Source organism: Charadrius vociferus, unplaced genomic scaffold (genome assembly GCF_000708025.1).
Source record: "Charadrius vociferus isolate BGI_N301 unplaced genomic scaffold, ASM70802v2 scaffold325, whole genome shotgun sequence".
Classification (NCBI taxonomy): Eukaryota; Metazoa; Chordata; class Aves; order Charadriiformes; family Charadriidae; genus Charadrius; species Charadrius vociferus.
This window is the reverse complement of record NW_009648526.1, coordinates 3,225,670-3,245,832: the sequence shown is the minus strand read 5'-3', so window position 1 is coordinate 3,245,832 and position 20,163 is coordinate 3,225,670. Positions and strand designations below refer to the sequence as shown.

Sequence of the window (20,163 nt, the reverse complement as noted above, 5' to 3'; positions counted from 1 at the left end):
TTTCTTTGTTTCACTTACAGTCTAAAAAGTGACAATGATACACTGGCAGATTATGGCTTATGGTGTTAGTCACTAGAGATTGTACTGGTGATTCTTTCATTATCTTATTTTGGCTGGGTTAGTTCCAAAATGCCCTAATGGGGACCAATACTTTGGTTTGCAAAGCAGTGTAATCACTGAGCAGGAAACACCCCCCACGGTCTGAGGAGCTTACAGTCCAAGAACATGAACAGGTTCAAGATAAATACAGTGTGCAAAGAAAGCGATAGATGGGTAATGGTGCGGTAGGCCCTGGGTTCAGCTACCTCTGAAAACCAAAACAAAAAGGGGGGGAAGTAAAGAACACACAGACTCTGAAATGGATGGAAGGGCGCACAACAAAGTGGCTGAGGCTAGAGGCACAGGGAAGATGAGGAAACACAACGGAAACACATCCATAAAAGCAAAAGCACATCTAATTGTTGGTTTCTATGCCCAGTTGTTACATCACCGGGGTCTTTTCCAGGGAGTCACAGGTTCCTTCTGCCTGAGTCAGCTGGACATGAGTCAGCTCTGCACCAGAAGCTGTGTCACTGCAGTTAGTGTGGCACTCAGCCTGAGCTAATAAGCCCTGCTGAGAAGAACATGGCTTCCATTTGGCTTGCAGAATGGGATGAGCAAGCTCATGTCTGGTAACAGAAGACTCTACAGACACATCTTTGCTTTCATGTGCGAGTATGAGCATAAAATGCACGGGCACACTGGTGTCCTCACCATGTTCTTTTCTTTTATGAACACTTTATACCCCTTGGTGTTGCAACTGTTCATCTTGAGCTTTCTGACTGTATCTTCTCTTGGCTACTTTTTTGCTAGAATAGTGTTGGGGTTTTTTTTCCCAGCTCAGTTTCGTCTCATCAATTTATGACTAGCTCTCTACGTGTTTCCTTCCTTCCTTACAGATATGTTAAAGCTTTGGTGATCCTCTTTCCTTAAATGCCCAGCATTTTGATGCTTATGCTTCTTTTTTGCTTTTTTTTTTCCATCAGACAAGTTGTAAACACATAAGTTAGAGCAAGTTTTCAACTATTTAGTTGGCAGGCTAGTGCGGCTCTCCTCATATTCCAAGCCTAAAAAATCAGCAGCTGATCATACTGTTTTTTGACTAGAAAAGACAGGTATTACATTCCATTCATTTCCACATGAAAAACATGCAAATTTTTGTTCTGGTTTTGCCACATCACTGGTTTTGCTATAAAGAGAACAAACAAAAAAGGAACTAACAACCTGACAGCATTTAAGCAAAGTCCTTACATATGAACTGTCTTCCATTGTCTCCCTGAGCTCATCTGGCTGACCCGAGCCACATACCAGTACAAAGGTAACAGCTTCCGTATTGCACGGTAGTAAGACAGCAGAAAGTGCAAGATTAAAGAGGTAGCAAAGTACTAATCTGGACAAGTTGTTTGTGATGTTCAGATGCCTCATCAGTGGGACAGGTTTTTGTCCCAGTGTCTGTGGTGGTTCTGTGAGGAAACTGGACCGATTCTTACTCGTGTTCTGTAGCCATGATGTAAAAAGATAGGCCAGTTGCAACCACCCAGGTATCTCTGACTGGGACCAAAACTCCTGAATCTTTCAAAGGGTCCCTTCGCTTTCTACTCATCCACTGTCATAGGATCTGTATGGGGTATGGGGCTCTGCTTTGCTTTAACCAGAGAAAGGTCCCTGTCTCTATAAACACAGCTTAACCCCTCATGTAAAAAAGGGTGGTTAACATTCCTTCTATCTAGGGGTGAACTCCTGCCTCCAACGGAACCAGTGGTAAAACTCCCATTGATTTCAATGAGGCCAGAACCTCTCCTAACACAATTAAAGTTCTATTTAATGGAATACAATGAAAGAACATTTATACCTCAACTCCAAGGAACCCATATGGTGCCTGGACTTTTTGAACAATGAAGTTCTTAGGTTTCAAGGACAGGAGGAGTCTGACTACCTGGAAAATCTTTCACTCAGTCATTTTCCTAGAGTGACTTATTTCATATTTGCTAATAAATAATTGCATCCTGTTCTCAAAAGTCATTCAGTAGAAAATACCTGGCAGGTGTGCAGCTACCAGTAAAAATCGACTTTAAATAAACTCATTTGTCATTACCTCTCTCAAGACAGCTGTTGTCAGCACCATCAAAATTCAAATTTGGTTTGCCCATGACAATTAAAATGATGTCAACACTGAGAAAATTTAACAATTTCCATTGTTCCAAGCAGATAAGCAACTTAATTCTGTGCTGCAAGTCATCACTGTAGCCATAATCAACTGAGTGTGTATTGAAGAACTGTGATGTTTGAGATTATTCAGCCTTGACTGGTTGTATCAGTGACCAGATGTTTACTTACTGAATTGAACAATTACTCCAAATCCTTGTCTTGTCTCCAGCAGTTTCAAGGCTTTTTCTCTGATATAGGCATTTGGTTTGGTTTGGTTTGTTTATTTGTTACAATTTTTGAACCTAATTTGAATTTCAACCAAGTTATGTAGAGTTTGATGTTGCTTTTATAGTGATGCTGCCACAGAATACAGAAAGACATCAGGGCTGACCCTTAGCCCAAACTCTTGAAAACTGTAATTTTCATAGGCATAAATAAGTTTCAACTCTTTTGTATTCGAATCTGCAGCCTTCCCTAGGACTTTGTTGTTACATACATTACTGCTTTTTCATGCAGGAGGACTGATTACTTTTCTTGCTTTTCTAGATTTTCATCAATAATGAGTGGCAAAATTCTGAAAGTGGGAGAATATTCCCAGTATATAATCCAGCAACAGGAGAGCAGATCTGTGAGATCCAGGAAGCCGACAAGGTAATGTGTCCTGTGAATGGGTAGAAATGTATAAACAGATCAAAGCAACAGGCCCCGAATAGCACTGTTGGACAGTTATTTATCACAGTTCCAAAGCCCATCATGTGACTAAGGTCATACAACAGCAAATTTCACAAGCCTGGTAATGTTATTTACCTCAGTGCCTTTGGTTTTTTTCTTCTTTCTTGACAGGTTGATACGGACAAAGCCGTGAGGGCAGCTCGCCTTGCTTTTTCTCTAGGTTCAGTTTGGAGGAGAATGGATGCATCGGAAAGAGGCCATCTTTTGGATAAGCTAGCAGACTTGGTCGAAAGAGACAGGGCAATTCTTGCTGTAAGTGGCACATGAAAATCAACAGTCAACTCACCTGTCAGTTTTACATTCTGAAAGCAAATTAGTTCATAAATGTGTTAATATTAATTATATTTGAAAACTACACTCCAGCTTGATGGCTGAGATAGCTGACTGTCTACTTAAGACCTGATCCAAAGCTCATAAAAGTCAACAAGAGTCTTCCAACCAAATGAGCTTAAAATTGGACATCAGACAAATGAATGGTTGTGTGCACACGTGTATCCCTGTTATGTGTGCTTGTAACTTTTCTAAAATAAAAAATAGAAGACTGAGTGAAGTGATTTGTGCAGATATTAATGAAATGGCAGGTGAAATGCTTACTGACGCTCAAGTGGCAACATGAATTCTGGGTATTGCACTATTTCACTCACGTATGAAGCCTATTTGCTTTTGTTAATGTTGTTTTCCGCACGTCAAGTGCTTTGAACTAAGCTGGTGAACATCTTAATTCCAGCTTTGTCAACACTCAAATCATCTTACCACCAGCGTATACTGTAAAATCGCCACAGGGAGAAGGAAGTGCACAGCAAATCAAGTTTGCTCTGCCTGTCATTTGATTTGTATTTCTAAAGCCAAGTTCTTTACTGAATTGCACTGCAGGCAATGCCATTAATTGCTCTTGGGGATTTAAGTCAGTGCAGAATTAGGCCTCCATTCTTCTCTATAGAAACTCATTTGATGGTTGGTGTGTTACACATGGGCGTACTTTGCCCATTCTTAATGATTTCTATTAGACAGCTATTGAGAAAGAGTTAAGCTACTCAGCATCTTAGGATATTTTATTGGATTGTTTTTGCTAAATGATCTTACGAACCCCTAAGAGGATAGCTTATAAGATACTTTTTAAAATAGGAATATTAACTTAAAAATAAGGACATAAGGACATTAGCTTGTTAATTTATGAGCTTCCCTAGAGGAGAGTTTGTTTATTTGATGGCAATAAATAAACTGGCTGTACAGTATAGATATCTCAGACCTCAGCAGGAGTCTTGGCAGCCATATAGAGAAATTTTTATATTCACATCAATTATATAAAGGGGGATATGTCCATTCACCTCTTTATGGATTCAGATCATTAATATGGGGTTACAAGGAGGCCCTTCTCAGCTGTTATCATTAACATAACAGAACCTAGTTTGACAGGCATTTTTATCTTGGCTCCTGATGAAACCAATTTAGCATTTATGTATCTGGACCAAACACAGTGGCTATTAGGTCCAAAATACACACAGGCACATGTACATGCATGTGGACACATGCACAAACACACAAGACAGACACACACACAAATAAACCCGCACATGTTCTTAAAATCATAGTCATTCCAGAATACTCCAGAAGGAAACACTCTTTTTTATAAGGAAAATGCTTTTTGTTCACATTTGCAAAAAGAAGTAACAAAGGGGATCAGATAGTTGTTCTGAACATTGTGGGTTAAGACTATGCCAAGGCATAACTGGTTGGTCTTCAGTAAAATCTTCGTCATGATTGAAGAGCTGTTAAGACAGTGAATACTTAAGTACAATGGTCTAAAAATGCTACTGTGCTTATATCTCTTAACTTTTTCTTGTCCTCTAGACTATGGAATCACTGAACAGTGGCAAACCTTTCTTGCAAGCTTTCTATGTAGATCTTCAGGGAGTCATAAAAACCCTGAGGTATTATGCCGGTTGGGCAGACAAAATCCATGGAATGACCATTCCTGTAGGTAAGGGGGATTAAAGCACTGGTATGCACCTAAACCTTCTCATGGCCAAATGGCTTAATAGATTACAGCTTTGTGAAAGGTAGACGAGAACCTTGTTTTGCTCTTATAGTGTGCAGTATGTTGCTGAAGCAGATGCTGCAAAGTCAGCAAGGGCTGGAGTAGATGACTGCTATTGTTCTGCCCTACGTGCACATCCAAAAGACTGGTTTGTTTCTTTGGCATGTGTCCATCTCAGAAGCAGACAGCTTGATACCTAAATTTAAATATTGTTACACTTATAAAAATAGATGCGGTATAAGCCTGAAAAATACCTTGGAACACATGAAAATAGTGTTAGCTCTCTCTTTAAGAAACAGTACGTTTACGTATATATCTTGTTTATATATATCTTCTTATTGCCCATGCAAATCATTTTACTTAGGACTAACACTGGATCCAAGTTCATTTATACTTTGGGAGAGTTTGTAATGTTACTATAGAGAACTGTAGATATGTATCAGATATATTTTGTTATATATGCTTCTTCAAATTATTTAGTGGGATGAGTTTTATATTGTATGTATGATATACATCTTTATGAGCGCTAGGAAATTAGTTATTCTGCTCTCATTTTTTGCTAAAGAGATAAGAAAAGAAAAAATCCTTACCATTATTTTTATTTAACAAGTCTCTTCTTCCTGCTTCTCCGTCCCAGCTGTTTAACGAATACAGGCTGCGTTTTCTGTTGCGAACATATTCATTTACAGTCTGGAATAGATGTACCAACTGCTATAAAATGGCACATGATAGCAAAGAATGATTTTATGCAGGTGCCGTCATTAAGATAAACGTACTCATCTTTTACCTGCATAAAATAAATCTTTGGAAAAACAGCAAGGAAAACCAACATTTATTCTATCGATTCTTTTTGGCTTCATGGTGCACACTGTTTATTGCACATGCATGTTTATTACATTTTACTGAAGGAGACCAGGAAGGCACACTCACAAGTAAATGAATTCTGCTGTTTATATATTTCCATAAAATTACATTCTGTAACATGATATCTGCAGTACACTAGCTTGCCTCTGTACAGCAGAGCACAAAACTATCATTTTATCTGCTTGCATAACTTTGATAGTTTTGCAAAATTTTGAGGAGGAAAGCAGATCATGTAACTCTTACTGCAGTATTACTCATCATGGTGTTTCAGCTTATTAAAATCGCAGTGCGTACTAATGGATATTTATCATCACTAGTATACTTTCATCAAAGAAATGACAATATTTCATGTGTAGACTCTCCTATAAGGACTCTTGAAGATTTCCACAGTCATTTGGGCTGAGATTCATAAATCCTGATTTTGCTGTTTGCACTTCACATTTAAGCATGCAAGAGTGTAGAGTACACCATAAATTCATATATTCAGCAAATTTCCTGTTCCCTAATCCCTTTCTCCCTGGTGAGTGAGTGCCTCCTTCTCACTCGTTAGCCCTGCAGGTACGCAGAATTTAGGTCAGTCACCAAAAGGCATTGCCAGGTTAAGGAGAATAAATATTCTCTGCTTATTCTTGTCCTCAAGTAGTATATCCATGGGTGAAAACCCTGTTTTTTTTCAGTGAGGTGGGCTACACTGGGGGAGAGGAAGACACATTTTCACCAGGCTTTCTTAAATGCAAACTTTAGTGCTAACAAATACAGTTATCAGTAGTGTAGAATCGTAAGTCCATTCGCTAATTTTCAGGGTATCAATTAGTTCTTCCTCTTGGTTTAACACTAATCTGTATTCCTCTAATTTCACACCATAAATTTGTCATTCTCATAAAGCTATTTTAGAGCAAGGCCAGTGTTAAAGAATGCTGCTCTTTATGTTCGCTTACCATCAGCTCATCAAAGGAAACCAAACAAGACAAAAAAAACAGAATAAAAGCCCTATTAAATCTCCATCTCTTTCTGTTCAGTGTGCTAATAAATCTGAAACCTCCCAATCTTTCATATGTTTCTGTTGAGGTTTTCTTTTTCTCTAAAATAAAAATAAGCGAGTGATAGACGAGTAGAAGAACAGTGCATTTTGCAGTCACATTCCTTTTGGTCTCAGAGCTGCTAAAACCTTCAGACAGCCCTTTGCTTGCTGCCATGCATAAAGCCTTGATGATTTAAATTAAAACAGAATGCGGCTACACTGGAAACTATTAAACTAATAAACTGAATGCAAGCAAAAATGTATCTTTAAATCAATATTGATATGGTACGATACGATACGATATGATATGATGATATGATATGGCTTAAAGAGCCACCTCAGCTCTCCTTGACCCACTTATTTGCTGTGTCCTGCTATGTAAGACATGTAACTGTATTATGATGGTTATGCAAATAAAATATCTGGGAGGGAGACTCCTGATGGAAATCTGAGCAAACACATCTGTGGAAGGTATTGCTGTCCCCAAGTGAGATCCCTGGATAAATGGCGCTTTCTTTCTGATTAAAAAATAAAAAACTTTGGGCCAGGTGCTAAGCAGCTGCAAATTGATCTGGCTCTACTACTATCAGTGAGGACTGAAGAATCCCAGTTTATATCAGCTGAGAATATTACAAAAAACCGTTAAGACAAATTTTTAGATTGGATGTGGGATCAGACTGTCAGATCCCTCTCAGGGAATGTTCTTCTCGCCGACAGCTAGTAGAAGGGTAAGAGTAACAATCAAAAGCAATAGCATCTTAGAATGTGTCATTAACATGACTTGCATAAACTAATCTAAAACTCTAAAATGTTTTAAAAGTCTACTATTTAATTTCTGAGCACAGGGGAGCTTTCTATGCTCACTCTTCACAACAAGTGATTTACTTCATCAATCTTGAGTTATTGTGCCATGGTAACAGTTTATTTTACATTATGGACAAGGTGGCTCTGAGATACATCTTTGGCCTGTCCAGAGGCATCTGAAGCTTCTGAATAACTTCAAGTCACGTATGTTCACAAAGATATTGTTAGAAAGCAACCTCAAAAATCCCATCTTAACAGTAAGTCTGTGGATGATGAACTTTGGAAGTAGGTGTCAAAAAGGGCAGCTGTCTAGAGTCTCGTGGAAGAAAGCAGGGCAAGCAACTCTGCATGGGAGAAAGAATGTTCTGCCTACATTCGGTAGAATTAACCACCATTTGTCTGACTTGGCAAGTAGGTTCAGGTTATCTATAACTATGTTATGAAGCACGCAGACATGTGGCAATGATTATGCAGTGACAATCTAAAGTCAGACACTGCTAACGTAACTGTGTTACTGTTATGTTGTCACCATCCTTCTGGCTGAGAATCCACCTCTCACAGTACTACCAAGTACAAGCTAGTATTTTTAGCTGACTCCTCTGTGTGCCTCTTGAGCACTTAGACAGCTTTGCCTGTATGTAATTCTCTGTATTTTGACTCCTACTTTACTTCTGTCTGGTCTCATGATTCTTCTTATGGTCTGTGAACCGCTGCTAGCATCTGTGAAAGATAACTTAGAAAATCAAACTGATCATCTCAATTTGTGAAACAAATATTCTTATCTCCACTGGGAAGTTGTTAAGCATCTACAGATCAATATGGTGCAATGACCTTTCGTCAATGCAGAGCAAACCAACTGATCAACTATTTTCTTCCTCTTTTTCCTATGTGAATCATCTCTCTCCCTCCCTCCCTCCTCTACTTCCTCTGTTCTGTCCTTTGTTCTTGGTTGCAGGCTATTGTTACCTTTCTCATAATTATTCTGTATCAGGCCCTCAGCTGATGTATTAGCTACTCTAGCTCAGGTTTCTACCGAGCAAATCCTGTAAAGTAGATGTACAGAAATAAGCAAGCCTGAAAATAAGTTATTTCTATTCAAATTCAAGTTGAAGCCTTTACTTAAGCCCAGGAAGCTTTATGGATTAACCCATTTATTGTTACCACATGTATAGTACAGGACATTGCAGCAGGTTCCCAAAATGTACTCTCTGTTATGAAGTTAGGTCTTTCCACAATATTGAACAAGGTTGGCTGCAGCTCTGGACTGAATGGGCTAGAGGCCACAGCTGCCCGCATGCTCTCACACCACGTAAAGGAAAGCACATACTGCTGCAACAGACAGTGACAATGAGAGCAAAAGCAAAAAAAAAAAAAAAAATCTCTCCTCCTCTTACTCCCTTCCTCTGTCTGAACATTTCCTGTCCTGGTAAATCACCTCCTGTGATTGAGCCTAGGTAACCTTCTCATCATTCTCACATACTTAGTTGAAATGATTTTTCTAAGTAAAGAGATTCAGGGTTTTCTAGATGACCACGCACATGGGTGACACATGGCCCCCAGTGGCCAAGGGGGACATTCAGCTCCTGCCTTCAGTGTAGCCCTTCCCTCAGCTGCAGCCTCACTGAAAAACATTTGACCTAAATTCAGAGGTGTTTTGAGCCTGGGCTAGTTTATACAGCTACAATACTAAGTTTGGGTACAAAAGTGCTGTATATCTACTTTGTGCAGCTGCAGGCCAAGCACACTAACAAAGCCGATGGTTAGACAATACCTTAACCGGTCCTCACACAGAGCAGGTCATTTTCCTGCTCTTTATCAATTGGGAAGAAACCTACATCGTATCACAGCACGTACAACCTCAGCATGTCCTCCCAGACCACCGGCAAGTGCTGAAGCAGCAACAACCATGCAGCTTTGTGAAAGAGCATGAACTCCATCAGCCCCCGTGACAGTCACTTATACCAGCTGTGCAAAGCCAGCCAGCACAGAGGCCGGCGGCTCTGAGCAGGCCAGGCCATGTGAAAGGTTCCCACAGACCACAGGCCTGACCCCAAATCGCAGATCTGTTTATTTCATGACCTGACTCAGGCTGCCCTGAACTCAACAGTGCTTTAGTTAGGGACTGCAGATCTAGTGTAGCACTCACTTTAACTAACAGTAACTCTCACTCCCAGAGTTTTTTGCCATTTTTGTTCATCAGGACTTTAAAAATAATTACCAGATCAAAGAGCTAATTAAGTTGTTTGCTTTAGCCTCATACCATCCACACCTGCCGTTTGCGAACATGCAATCTGCTTTTCCTACGTCTTTGTTGTTAGAATCGCTCTTAGTCCCTATTGTTATTTCTGTCAAAAGTCCAGTGAGAAAAGCCCATCATTTCCAAGTTTCCAGTGACTTGGTCCCTTCATTTATTTATTCACCTCTACCTTGCCCAAAAGGTTTGTGGAAACTTTTCTCATTCTCTGTTGTCTTGTTTTCTAGTTGCATCCAACTTTTCCCTGTCAACTTAAATTGACTGCCTATTTAGCTTGAGGCCATTTCTGATACAGGCCTTGTTCTGCAAGTCAGCTATCAGAGCATGGCTCTGAGATGACCCCTGTGTTCTCCTTAGTGTTGTCCTCTGCAGTAAGTGATGCTCACCTACACTTCAGTCACAGGCTTCCTCTCTTCATTCCACATCTACAGATTGTGGTATATCATTCCATTACTTCAAGCTGCCTGTGTCTTCAATGGAAGATGAGCGAGATGCATGTTACTCTGTTACGGCACATCTGCTTGTATATATACCGTTGTATCGCTGTGTTCCAGTCGTGCCTTTCAGGAAATTGCCTTTGTGACTCTTCCTTCACTTCTCTCACCCTGCAATCAGCAGAGGCCAGTAAGTGGCTTCCTTGCTGCTGCCCTTTTTTCTGCGGTACAGCTTGTCCTCTTTCCCAAGGAACAAAGCAGGTTACTTTCTGAAGGGATGCCTGCTTCCTTTGTTCTACAGAAAGAACAATTAGGTTGCTCCTGAACCTAGGTTTCCCATGCTGGCTCATGAAAAAACATTTCCATGACTTCTTTATTTCTTTTACTGTCATCAAAGGCTGATCCTTAGAGCTTTTTCCCCCCTCTATTTTTTTTTTTTGTTCTGCCAAGTCAAACTGCACTTGAGAGTAACCATGCTCATCTGTTTCAGATGGAGATTATTTTACGTTTACAAGACACGAACCCATCGGAGTGTGTGGACAGATCATCCCTGTGAGTATCTCTACTAGCGCTTTGTATTTATTTTCATTTGAACCAGCTCTCTTTAAAGACACATAAAACATGGTCCTCAGCTATGTGTGTTTTCCATTACGAAAAAAGCTGAGCTCATATTGTTGACATATCTTTAACAGCCTCCCTGCAAATGCTTATTTGAACATGCTAATAGGGTTTAGGCTCTGTTATTAGGAGTTAACTTCTCAAGTCATAGAATTCTCATGATTAAAACAAGCAAAGCAAAACACAGTGTTAATATGCTGTCAGTGGTTATGGATGTTCACACAACTTATGGAAAATTGATGCTTTGCTGTGGTAGTCTTTTTATTTATTTAGTTTTTAGTGTGATTTAACAGGCTCCTCAGTTCCTGGGAGAATGTGATGCATTTTAATTCCATTCTTTCCTGCTATTTCTTTTACAAGGCTGGAGGAGAAAAGGAAACTCCAGGAGACGTATCATTACAATTAACATTGTGTAGCTAATAAAAGACATGAAATGTTTGTTTTATTTGTTATGAGAGAGAAACACAGCATTTCATCAAATCTAATACTCCCCTTACACCCCAATATACATCCTTAATATACTCTTGCTGAACGCTGCATGGGAATTACACTGAGAAGCTAACTTTTTCAGAAGGACCAGCTAACAGGCTTTGGCAGAAATTTCAATGGGAGGCTCACATATTGCTATTAAAACATTGTGTGGAAGCTTTTTTTCCTTGACAAAGCACTGGGGAACTAATCAGGACATTCTCTGAAATTTTTGTTGATGTTGTTTTTTACTTTGTTCATTTTAACCACAAAACCACTGAACAGCAATGTGCAGCAATTCCATTAAAAGAGGAGCAGCCAGAAAAGATTACTTTAACAACGTTAAGCCCTTTTTCCCTATTTATATTTATTGGTATTTCATGTCTTTGTTAAGGGGTGGCTATTGTGTTTGGCACTCCGTAGAAACTCAGAGAAACATGCAAACGACTCAGAGCCTCTGTACCTACGCCCGTCCTGCAAACACCTACACACTCTCCTAACTTGACTCACAAGTGGTCCTTATGAATGGATGATGCCACAGCTCTGTCCTCATTCTTCAGCCGAGCACATGGATAAGCGTTTGCAAAATGACAACCCCAACATTTAACCCCAAAGCTGCTGGACATCTCTTAGGCTTGTCTCACTGAGCTTAACTGACAGACCTGTTGAAGAAACTTGGCCACAGGCTGAAGATCATGCCAAAAGCAGGAATTATTTAGATTTGTAAAACTCTTTGGTCAGGGTTCCTAGCCATCTACCATACTTGTTCATTCTTCCCCCAGGTTTGTCCTCCAAAACTTCAACATGGCTGTCATACGGATCTATTCCAACACTGTTGCCAATCTGTTACATATTTCCTCCACAGCTACCAGTCACCGAGTACAGCCTCTGGGCCGCTGCATGCACTTAGCCATTACACTAGCAAATATGTTATTGCAAAATAAAATTAAACAGCAAACCTAACACTAAAGTCCTCATCCTCTTTCACATCCTAGCTTCCATCACAACATATGCTCTTTGCCAGCTTTGTAGCATAAACAGGGCTATATACTACCCTATAAAACTCGGCAGAGCTCTCCTTGCCTTACCATTAGAAGTGCAGGCTGTCAGCGCACTGTTGGGCCTAGAGCTCCTCTCCCAGGTTTATATACTGGAGATGGAATTAAAACATCACTTTGTCTCCAGGGTTTATAAACAATGGAGGGAGTAAAAAATTGGGTGTTCGGTGAAGGAAAGACAGTTGTGTATTTTTTCAAGCTAGCCAGGGGCTAGAGAGATGTCCGAGAGAGTGGCAGCTGATATGCATCAGGCAATAATACGTTCTGGCCAGTGGCAGGCTCTCTGTGACTGATATTTTCTATTTTCTTTCCAAAGGAGATTATTGTATGCATTATAAGAGTGATTGTGCAAACGCAGTTATTTTATTACTCTGGCATTTCCACTGAAATCAGCGGGACTAACCACTTAACCTGTTAGGGTCAGGCCTTGATGCAGAAACGCTTGTTACTCTTATCTTTATCCACAACTTGGTTTTGCATCAAACTAATTCACTACATCTGCTGCTGCAGTTAAATGAAGTTGAAATTAATGATGATATAAAATTTCATATCAGCAGACTGTTTCTCAACTTGGTTTTTACTGTTAATGTCTTCCATATAAATTGCTCAGTGAGAAGTTTTCAAGAAAATTAAATGCTTTGACCAAGCATTGACATTTATGGGTTTTTTATTGTAATCCCATCAATTAAGGATGATAAAATTTTGAGTACAAACGGCATGTCTTAAGATGTATTCAGGCAGAGGAAATTTACATCCAGAAATGCTTCAGCATGAACAAACAGTTCTTTCCAAATGTATCAGAAGCAAGAACTATTTGTCATGGGGGAATTAGAAGTGCCAGTTGCAAAACAGTAAATGAAATAAAAAACTGTGACTAAAAAAATTTAACAGATAACAGAAGATTCCTTTATGAAGACTGTGGGTAGGGGCTGTATTTCTTTGAACAGGAGAGAAAGAACTAAAAGGTCACTGTTGTCGCTTTCTTAATGGCAGTAATTAAAAAAAATCCTTGCTTTGTGCTGGGCAAGATTTATGTTGAGGATCAGCCTGAGAAATAAGTGAGGTAGCAGCTTGACATCTTGAAAACAAAACACCACTGCAATATTTTTCCATCTATCAACTTTTATATTTTCCTACAGTGGAACTTCCCCCTGCTGATGTTTGCATGGAAGATTGCTCCAGCTCTGTGCTGTGGCAATACAGTAGTTATTAAACCAGCAGAACAAACACCACTCAGCGCTCTCTATATGGGAGCCCTCATCAAGGAGGTAAGAATAATTGACAGAAATAATGTCTCTGTCTCTCCTTGTGGGGCAGGAACTACCAGCACATGCCTGGTTTAATGTGCTCTGTCAGTTTTCATAAATCATGCTTCACTTCATTCATTCCTATTTCGACAGGCTGGCTTTCCACCAGGAGTGATCAATATTTTGCCAGGATTTGGTCCAATTGTTGGTGCAGCCATAGCATCTCATGTTGGCATTGATAAAATTGCTTTTACTGGATCCACTGAGGTAAGAGGATTCACGCATATGTTACTGTAAAATGTGAATAAATACTTAGGGAGATAGTATTAAGTCCTTGTGCCACATTTCTCACTGTCACTGAGTAAAAGAGCTACATCTAAATAACAGTGGTCTGTCCTTCCCAGCTAAACTTACGTACCGCAGTACTTCCAAAGCTGAAATGGCTCCCTTCCTCCAGCCCCTGCTGTGCTCGGCACCTCAGCACAGGAGATATGCCTGGAAAAATATTGCTGGGATTTCCTGTGGGCTTATGAGGATGTGAATCACATGCAAGTAGGCAGAACATCCCGTGTATATCACAGCACACACAAATGCTGCTTTAGCATCCATAGTTTGTGTATCTTGGCATACCTGGGGAAAAGGGGAGAGGAAGGGGGCAAATTGGGGCAAATGGACTTCAACTTTGATGCTGCATTCAAGTATATTGAGGATGAGGAGGAGGTCTAAAAAGGAAGGAGTGCGGGGAGAAAAGGAGATTGTCCAAGGCGTCTGCTCCCAAAATGATGGAAGGAAGCTGGCCAGAAGATGAAGGGAGTCAGTTGTCTCCGGGATGCCAGAATGTCTTGCTATGAGTCTATGATGCAGATGTTACAGAGGAGGTTCGGTCTGAAGACGAAGGCCGTAATCTACAGAAAGAGTAGCGAATCGCTCAAAACTCGGATCGTGCCTTGCTCTCAGATATGTGCAAAGCTGGCTGTTATCAGGGTTGGGGTGGGGATGATAGAGGTACTGCAGACTGAAGTCACAGGAGAAGGGGCCTTATCTCATCGTCTGAAGGCAGACAGAAAGGAATCTCAGTGGGAGTTGCAGGGCTGGTTATATTTAGAGAGTGCTAAACCCAGCCCTTTTCAATTCAAAATCTGACAAACTATTGTATGGAGGGAGCTAAACCCCAGGGATCCAGTCTGTCTTTGATATGTTTGACTCCCACTCGTGGCAGTGAGAGGCTTTATGCATCCCAGGGATACTGCTCTTCACAGTGAGTCAATTTGTTTTTGATTTGAGTTGATAAATTCACTAACCAAGCAGCCCTACTAGATATGTGTGGGTATCATCTTCCTGGTGGGCCCAGGGATTGCAGAGACCAGCTCAGTCATTTCATATAAATTATCCGGGTGGAATTAGCCTGTAATTGAGTCTGGAAGTCACCATACATGAGCCTAAATCACCAGTAAAACGTAGCTGCAGTCATATGCCTAATTTGCACACATTCAGTGGTTTTGGAATTACTGTATGCCTGTACGTGATTGTTTTATGGCAATTTTAGATTATAATATACACAGGTTACATTCTAAGTCAAAGGCAACATCAGATTTCAGATTATTCTGTGGAATTACTCTAGTCATTACATCTCAGATAACCAATTTATATTAGCATCCTGCAATACCCAAAAACTTAATACGAGCTGATTACCCCCATAAATTACGTTGAAACAATTGTTTTCATAAAGATATGTGGTCTCTGTTTAAGATAAATATTCTATTATACAGGAAGTTGCACTGTTTAGAGGAGGAAAAATACAGATGGGTTAGGTTTCAAAGTTGTCTTTTGTAGCCAAAATAAATTTTTATTGTAGTTCCAGACAGCTTTAGTTTTAATAGGCGTTTAAACTCAAAAGCTGTGGGTTTTATACTAACTCAGTGCCTACCTTTAAAAGCCTTACTAATAGGAAGTGAAAAGCATTACAGAGATGAAAAAGCAATTCTCTAAGAACCTAAAGCAAGAACAGATGGAGTGTTTTAATGCAGAGTTAGTGTAAACTATTCCATATTGTTTCTGATTTCCTGTAACATTGAATTTTTGTAACAGCAAGTCAACATTGTAACATTTTAAACACAATGCTGCGATATGAGCTGTACTATAGAGTCTTTGACTTCTCCAAAACAGATTTCAATTTCTAATGAAATAATAATAATGGAAATATTTTGTCTCTCTGGTCTTGTCTGAGGCATGTCAGCTGTACACTCCAGTGATGTGGATTTCCGATAGCCATCAGATATATAAACACCACGATATTAACTTCCATTCCCCCATTTCAATCCGGGTGCTAGGGTGCTAGTTAGGGCAGTTACTACTTTCAACTAGAGCGAGTTAATGGTAAAACCTAACAGTACAAAAGCAGAGATCTTCAAGTTTAGCTGTAAGAAGCACAGTTTTTCTCAAACTTTCACCATGACGGTATTTTGGACAAAAATATAAATTCTTTGAAGTATATGCTTATGGCTATTGAAAACTCCCCATTTGCCTGTAAAAATCACAAAAACCAGGCTATTGATTATCTATTTCCTGCAAAGTTTTTTAAAGGCAGAAAACAGGCTGCTCTTCCTCCAAAAAATGTAATGCTAATGTTTTCCAAAATTTGTAGAATCCAATCCATACGGATATGATCCAAAAGGCCAAATTCATGACCTTAACTCAATAAAGCCTGACGTAGCCACACCAAAGATCCATCCAGCCTAGCACCTTATCTTGGAACATGACCAGTAACAGATGCTTATAGAAGAAAAGAGCATGTGTAGAGTGATCCTTTCCTTGCTGTGGCCTCACAGCTTCTGGTAATCAACAATTTAAAGACTTCCTGAGCCTGAAGGTGCATGTGGACAATTGTATTTGATAGCAACCAATGGCTTTGCCTTCCATGCATTAGTCCAGTCCCTCTGGAAACTCCTGACTATTCTGAGGCCTGTTTCTTTTCGCTTTCTTAGATTCTCTAGTGCTTTGAAAATTGTTTTAAGTACCACTTTTTACTTTTCACACACGCGCCCCCCCAAATAATATGTGAAAAATCATAAAGATCTCTTTTTCTGTTGTACCATCACTGTTTAATTCAGCGCACATTAAAAGAGTAGTCTGCCAACTATTTCATTCCTTAGCCTGCTTCTTATGAAACACCCTCCCATGGATCACCTCCTCTCCCGGTCCCGTAGTGCATGGCTCTCAAACCTCTTCCCTCTACAGCTTACTAGGAAAGGTTCTGCAGACACTTGGCACACTATGAATTTCACTTTGACAACTGTCACACTGAAAGAAAGAAAACCATACTGAGTATGAAAGCAAGCCTAAAAATATTGTGCCTTCTTAGATTCCAGCAGCTTTCTTGGCTTCTCTGCTTGCTTTGCTTCAGATTCTTCAGCAGCTTGTTTGATATGGGCATTTTAACAAAAGTGTTTATTTTTACTGTGTTGTTCTTAGTGAACCAAGGCTAATCCATGATCCTCCTTAATTACGGCAGTCTCCTCTCAGGCTTCACTGACACGTTTTTTCCTCATTTTCCACAATCAGATGAAACTTAAACTGCCCAAATCAATCTTTCTTCCAGCCAATCTGACCATGTCAACACTTGCTCCTACCCCTTTCCTACCTTCTCTTGAAAGCCCCAAATCAATTTAAATATCTCATTACGTCGTACTGTATTTCTCCTTGATCTTTCTGGTTGCTAGCTGTAGGGTGAAACTCTCACTCGTCAGGACTTTGGGAGTGGTTCTGTAAAGTTCAGTACACATGCTTTTCCATTTTACTCTGCCCCTCTCGTTTTCAGCTTCTGCACTGTTCCATGTATTTCTATCTATTTGAGTTCCTTTAAAAAAACTACTAGCAACAATTTAATTAAAATAAAACTCAGTCATTTATATTTTCTGAGCTTAGGATCAGATCCAAAGTCAGGATGTCTGGCTTACCCGTGTGTCTGCTGTTGGGCTGCAGAGCTCAGAAGTACAGGAGAGGTTACCCAAGTCCCTTCTCTTCCCCAGTTAAATGAACAGCGGACCTTATTTATTTCCCAGACAAGTGCTGCTGAGGGGACAATTTTTACACGTATCAGAAATGCAGAGAGGTTCTTCTTATTACCTTCTCATTTTCTGAAAGAACTTCTGCTAAGTAGCAAAGGTGAGAGGCCTTGAAATAGCAGAGAAAAGCAGCCATCAGAAGCTGGTTTACTCTTCATTTGCCTTTATTTCCACTCAAATCTGTGAATTCAGTTACAAGCTTTGCAAATACAGCCACTTCGACTACTGTGAGCTGTCTGGCCATGTCTGTATACATGTGCTCCATTTGAACGGGAACTGGGTACCTGTAAATTCCTGGTGGACATGGAACGGTTGGGTGCAGTAGTTCTCAGTTTAAGATTAGAGATGATTATGGAGAGCAAGAACTTATGTATTTGAAAATATGTGCATTTAAAGCACTGCCTGGATTAAAAATTGTATTTTGCTTGTTGCAAAAGTTTAACGAGTTCTAATAACTTCTGTTCAAAAACAACTGTGTTACCTCCAAATCAGAGCAGCTTACGACTCTCTCCCATTGTTAAAAGGCTCTCAAGATGAGAACCACAGATAGCACACAAAACATTTGAAGCCCTGGCCAACAAGAAAAGTATCCTAAGTGGCTGGTTTCCACTTTGGTCAAACTGTGTCCCATTAAAATGCAGACAGATTAAAGATAGGGTTCAGGTCTGTGTTCATGCAGTTCTCTGGAGTAACCCAAATAAATATCCAACAAATTGGTTTGGATGCCTGTGTAAACAAAAGGTCTATAAACAACTGCAATAAACCCCAGCAAAAGAGTCTGCATTTTGCTTGGCAGAGTGTTTTCTTTATGCACTTAGATTAACAAACCATGATCTCATCATTAGTCAACAAGATACTAGAGAGACCATCAAAGCAAACTACAGGAGAGTAGAGATTGATTCATGCCAAACAAATGTTTGTAGCTAACAGCTGTATTACCACTGATTCTAATTTACTCAGCAGGATTCTCCTTTCATTTCCGAAGTGAGATGAATGTCACAATGCACGATGTAGACAGAATGTCTACCTACTGCACGAGCAGTGGGTTGTGTCAGCTCTCCTGGATCACACAATCTCTTGCGGGGTTTGGATATAATGAAGAATTACATCCTGCCATTTTCTACTTTGGCAACAAGAATCCCAAAGGTGATTTGACCTGTTCTCAGAAGTCAACGGTTAGCGTACCATGCTACACAAGCGCCCAGTTCAAAATAAGGATTTAGGGAGGCTGCATTATCATTCATTCTTGCTTCTGCTGAATCGTATTTTGGATAGCTTGTGCCTCCTGAATGAAAACTAGTTGTTTCCCTTTTCCTTCCTTGCTGTTTTTGGTAGAATTTAGGGAGCTGTCCTTGGACAACTGTTATGCCTCTTTGCCTATAAAGGATATATATGTCAAAAGGATTCGCCTTCTTAAAACTGAAACAAATAGAGTGGTGTATCAGACCTGTCAAAAGTTAACAGGAGTTTAGCCACAGACTTCCATGGGGCCAGGATTTAACCCAAGGAACAAATAAGCCATTTATAGCTTAGGATTCTCTCCAGGAATTTCTGTTTGGGATTGCCTTTTCACTTGTGCTGCACTATGCTCTTTGCAGGGCTGATTCTCACACAGGGCATTGCACAGTCAAATAAAGTTGCTCTTCTTCATGTCAATATTTCAAAATTCACTTGTCTTCACTAGAGACACGCCCTGAACATGCCATGCAGTCCTAAAATATTTCTCAGAAAGATTTTGCATACAATCTGGAATTTAAAAAAAAATCAGACAGACTAAGTAAGCAGCAGCACGGGTTTGAAGGTTTTGCCAAAACACTGACATGCAGCGCCCCAACAGCTGTAGAGAGAAAACTGCAATTCTAGAAAACATAGAGAAAAAACATAGAATTTTTCTGTCTGATTATACCATCTCCCCAAAACTTAATCTCTTGTAACTTAAAATACTTACAGAATATCTTCAGATACTCTCTCAATATCCCAAGAAAGGTCTAATAGCAAAGATGGGCAGCCCGTTTACTTAAAATGCCTAAGTAACTGAAGATGTGTCTCCTCTGTCAATTTTTGCACTTCTCATGGAATCTTTTAATCTATGTAGCTTCCTGTGCAGTCTTAACTTCACAGTCTTGACTGTGCCAGCGTGCAAGAAAATTACCTGCTGTTCAGCTAGACTGCTGTTACCCTCCATTCAGGTCTTCCCTAACGTCTTAATGTGGATCTGCGATCAAAGGAAAGTTCAGAGCAGAGAAGCCAGACATTCTGACAGAGCTGTAGAGGAAGTATCACAAACCTTGGAGGTTTGCTTTTGACTTGTGAGACTTCCAGTGCTTTAAAAGTAACAGGCAAACCCACCTGTACCATTTAGAAAAACTGATTT

General features: G+C 39.9%; 1 protein-coding gene across 4 annotated transcripts in view; it reads left to right on the top strand.

Annotated features, from left to right (window-relative positions):
- Positions 1 to 20,163, top strand: part of ALDH1A2 (aldehyde dehydrogenase 1 family, member A2) — a 57,266-nt gene that overhangs the window by 21,707 nt on the left and 15,396 nt on the right. The window contains exons 1-7 of one of the 4 annotated variants that reach the window (XM_009885741.1): positions 2,492 to 2,509; positions 2,734 to 2,838; positions 3,031 to 3,171; positions 4,771 to 4,900; positions 10,825 to 10,886; positions 13,618 to 13,746; positions 13,879 to 13,992. In XM_009885741.1, coding sequence (XP_009884043.1) covers positions 3,097 to 3,171; positions 4,771 to 4,900; positions 10,825 to 10,886; positions 13,618 to 13,746; positions 13,879 to 13,992 — 510 coding nt within the window. In that variant the 5' untranslated portion in view covers positions 2,492 to 2,509; positions 2,734 to 2,838; positions 3,031 to 3,096. Of the gene's footprint in view, positions 1 to 2,491; positions 2,510 to 2,733; positions 2,839 to 3,030; positions 3,172 to 4,770; positions 4,901 to 10,824; positions 10,887 to 13,617; positions 13,747 to 13,878; positions 13,993 to 20,163 lie in introns of those variants that run through there. The other 3 variants (XM_009885738.1, XM_009885739.1, XM_009885742.1) reach the window with 3 other exon arrangements.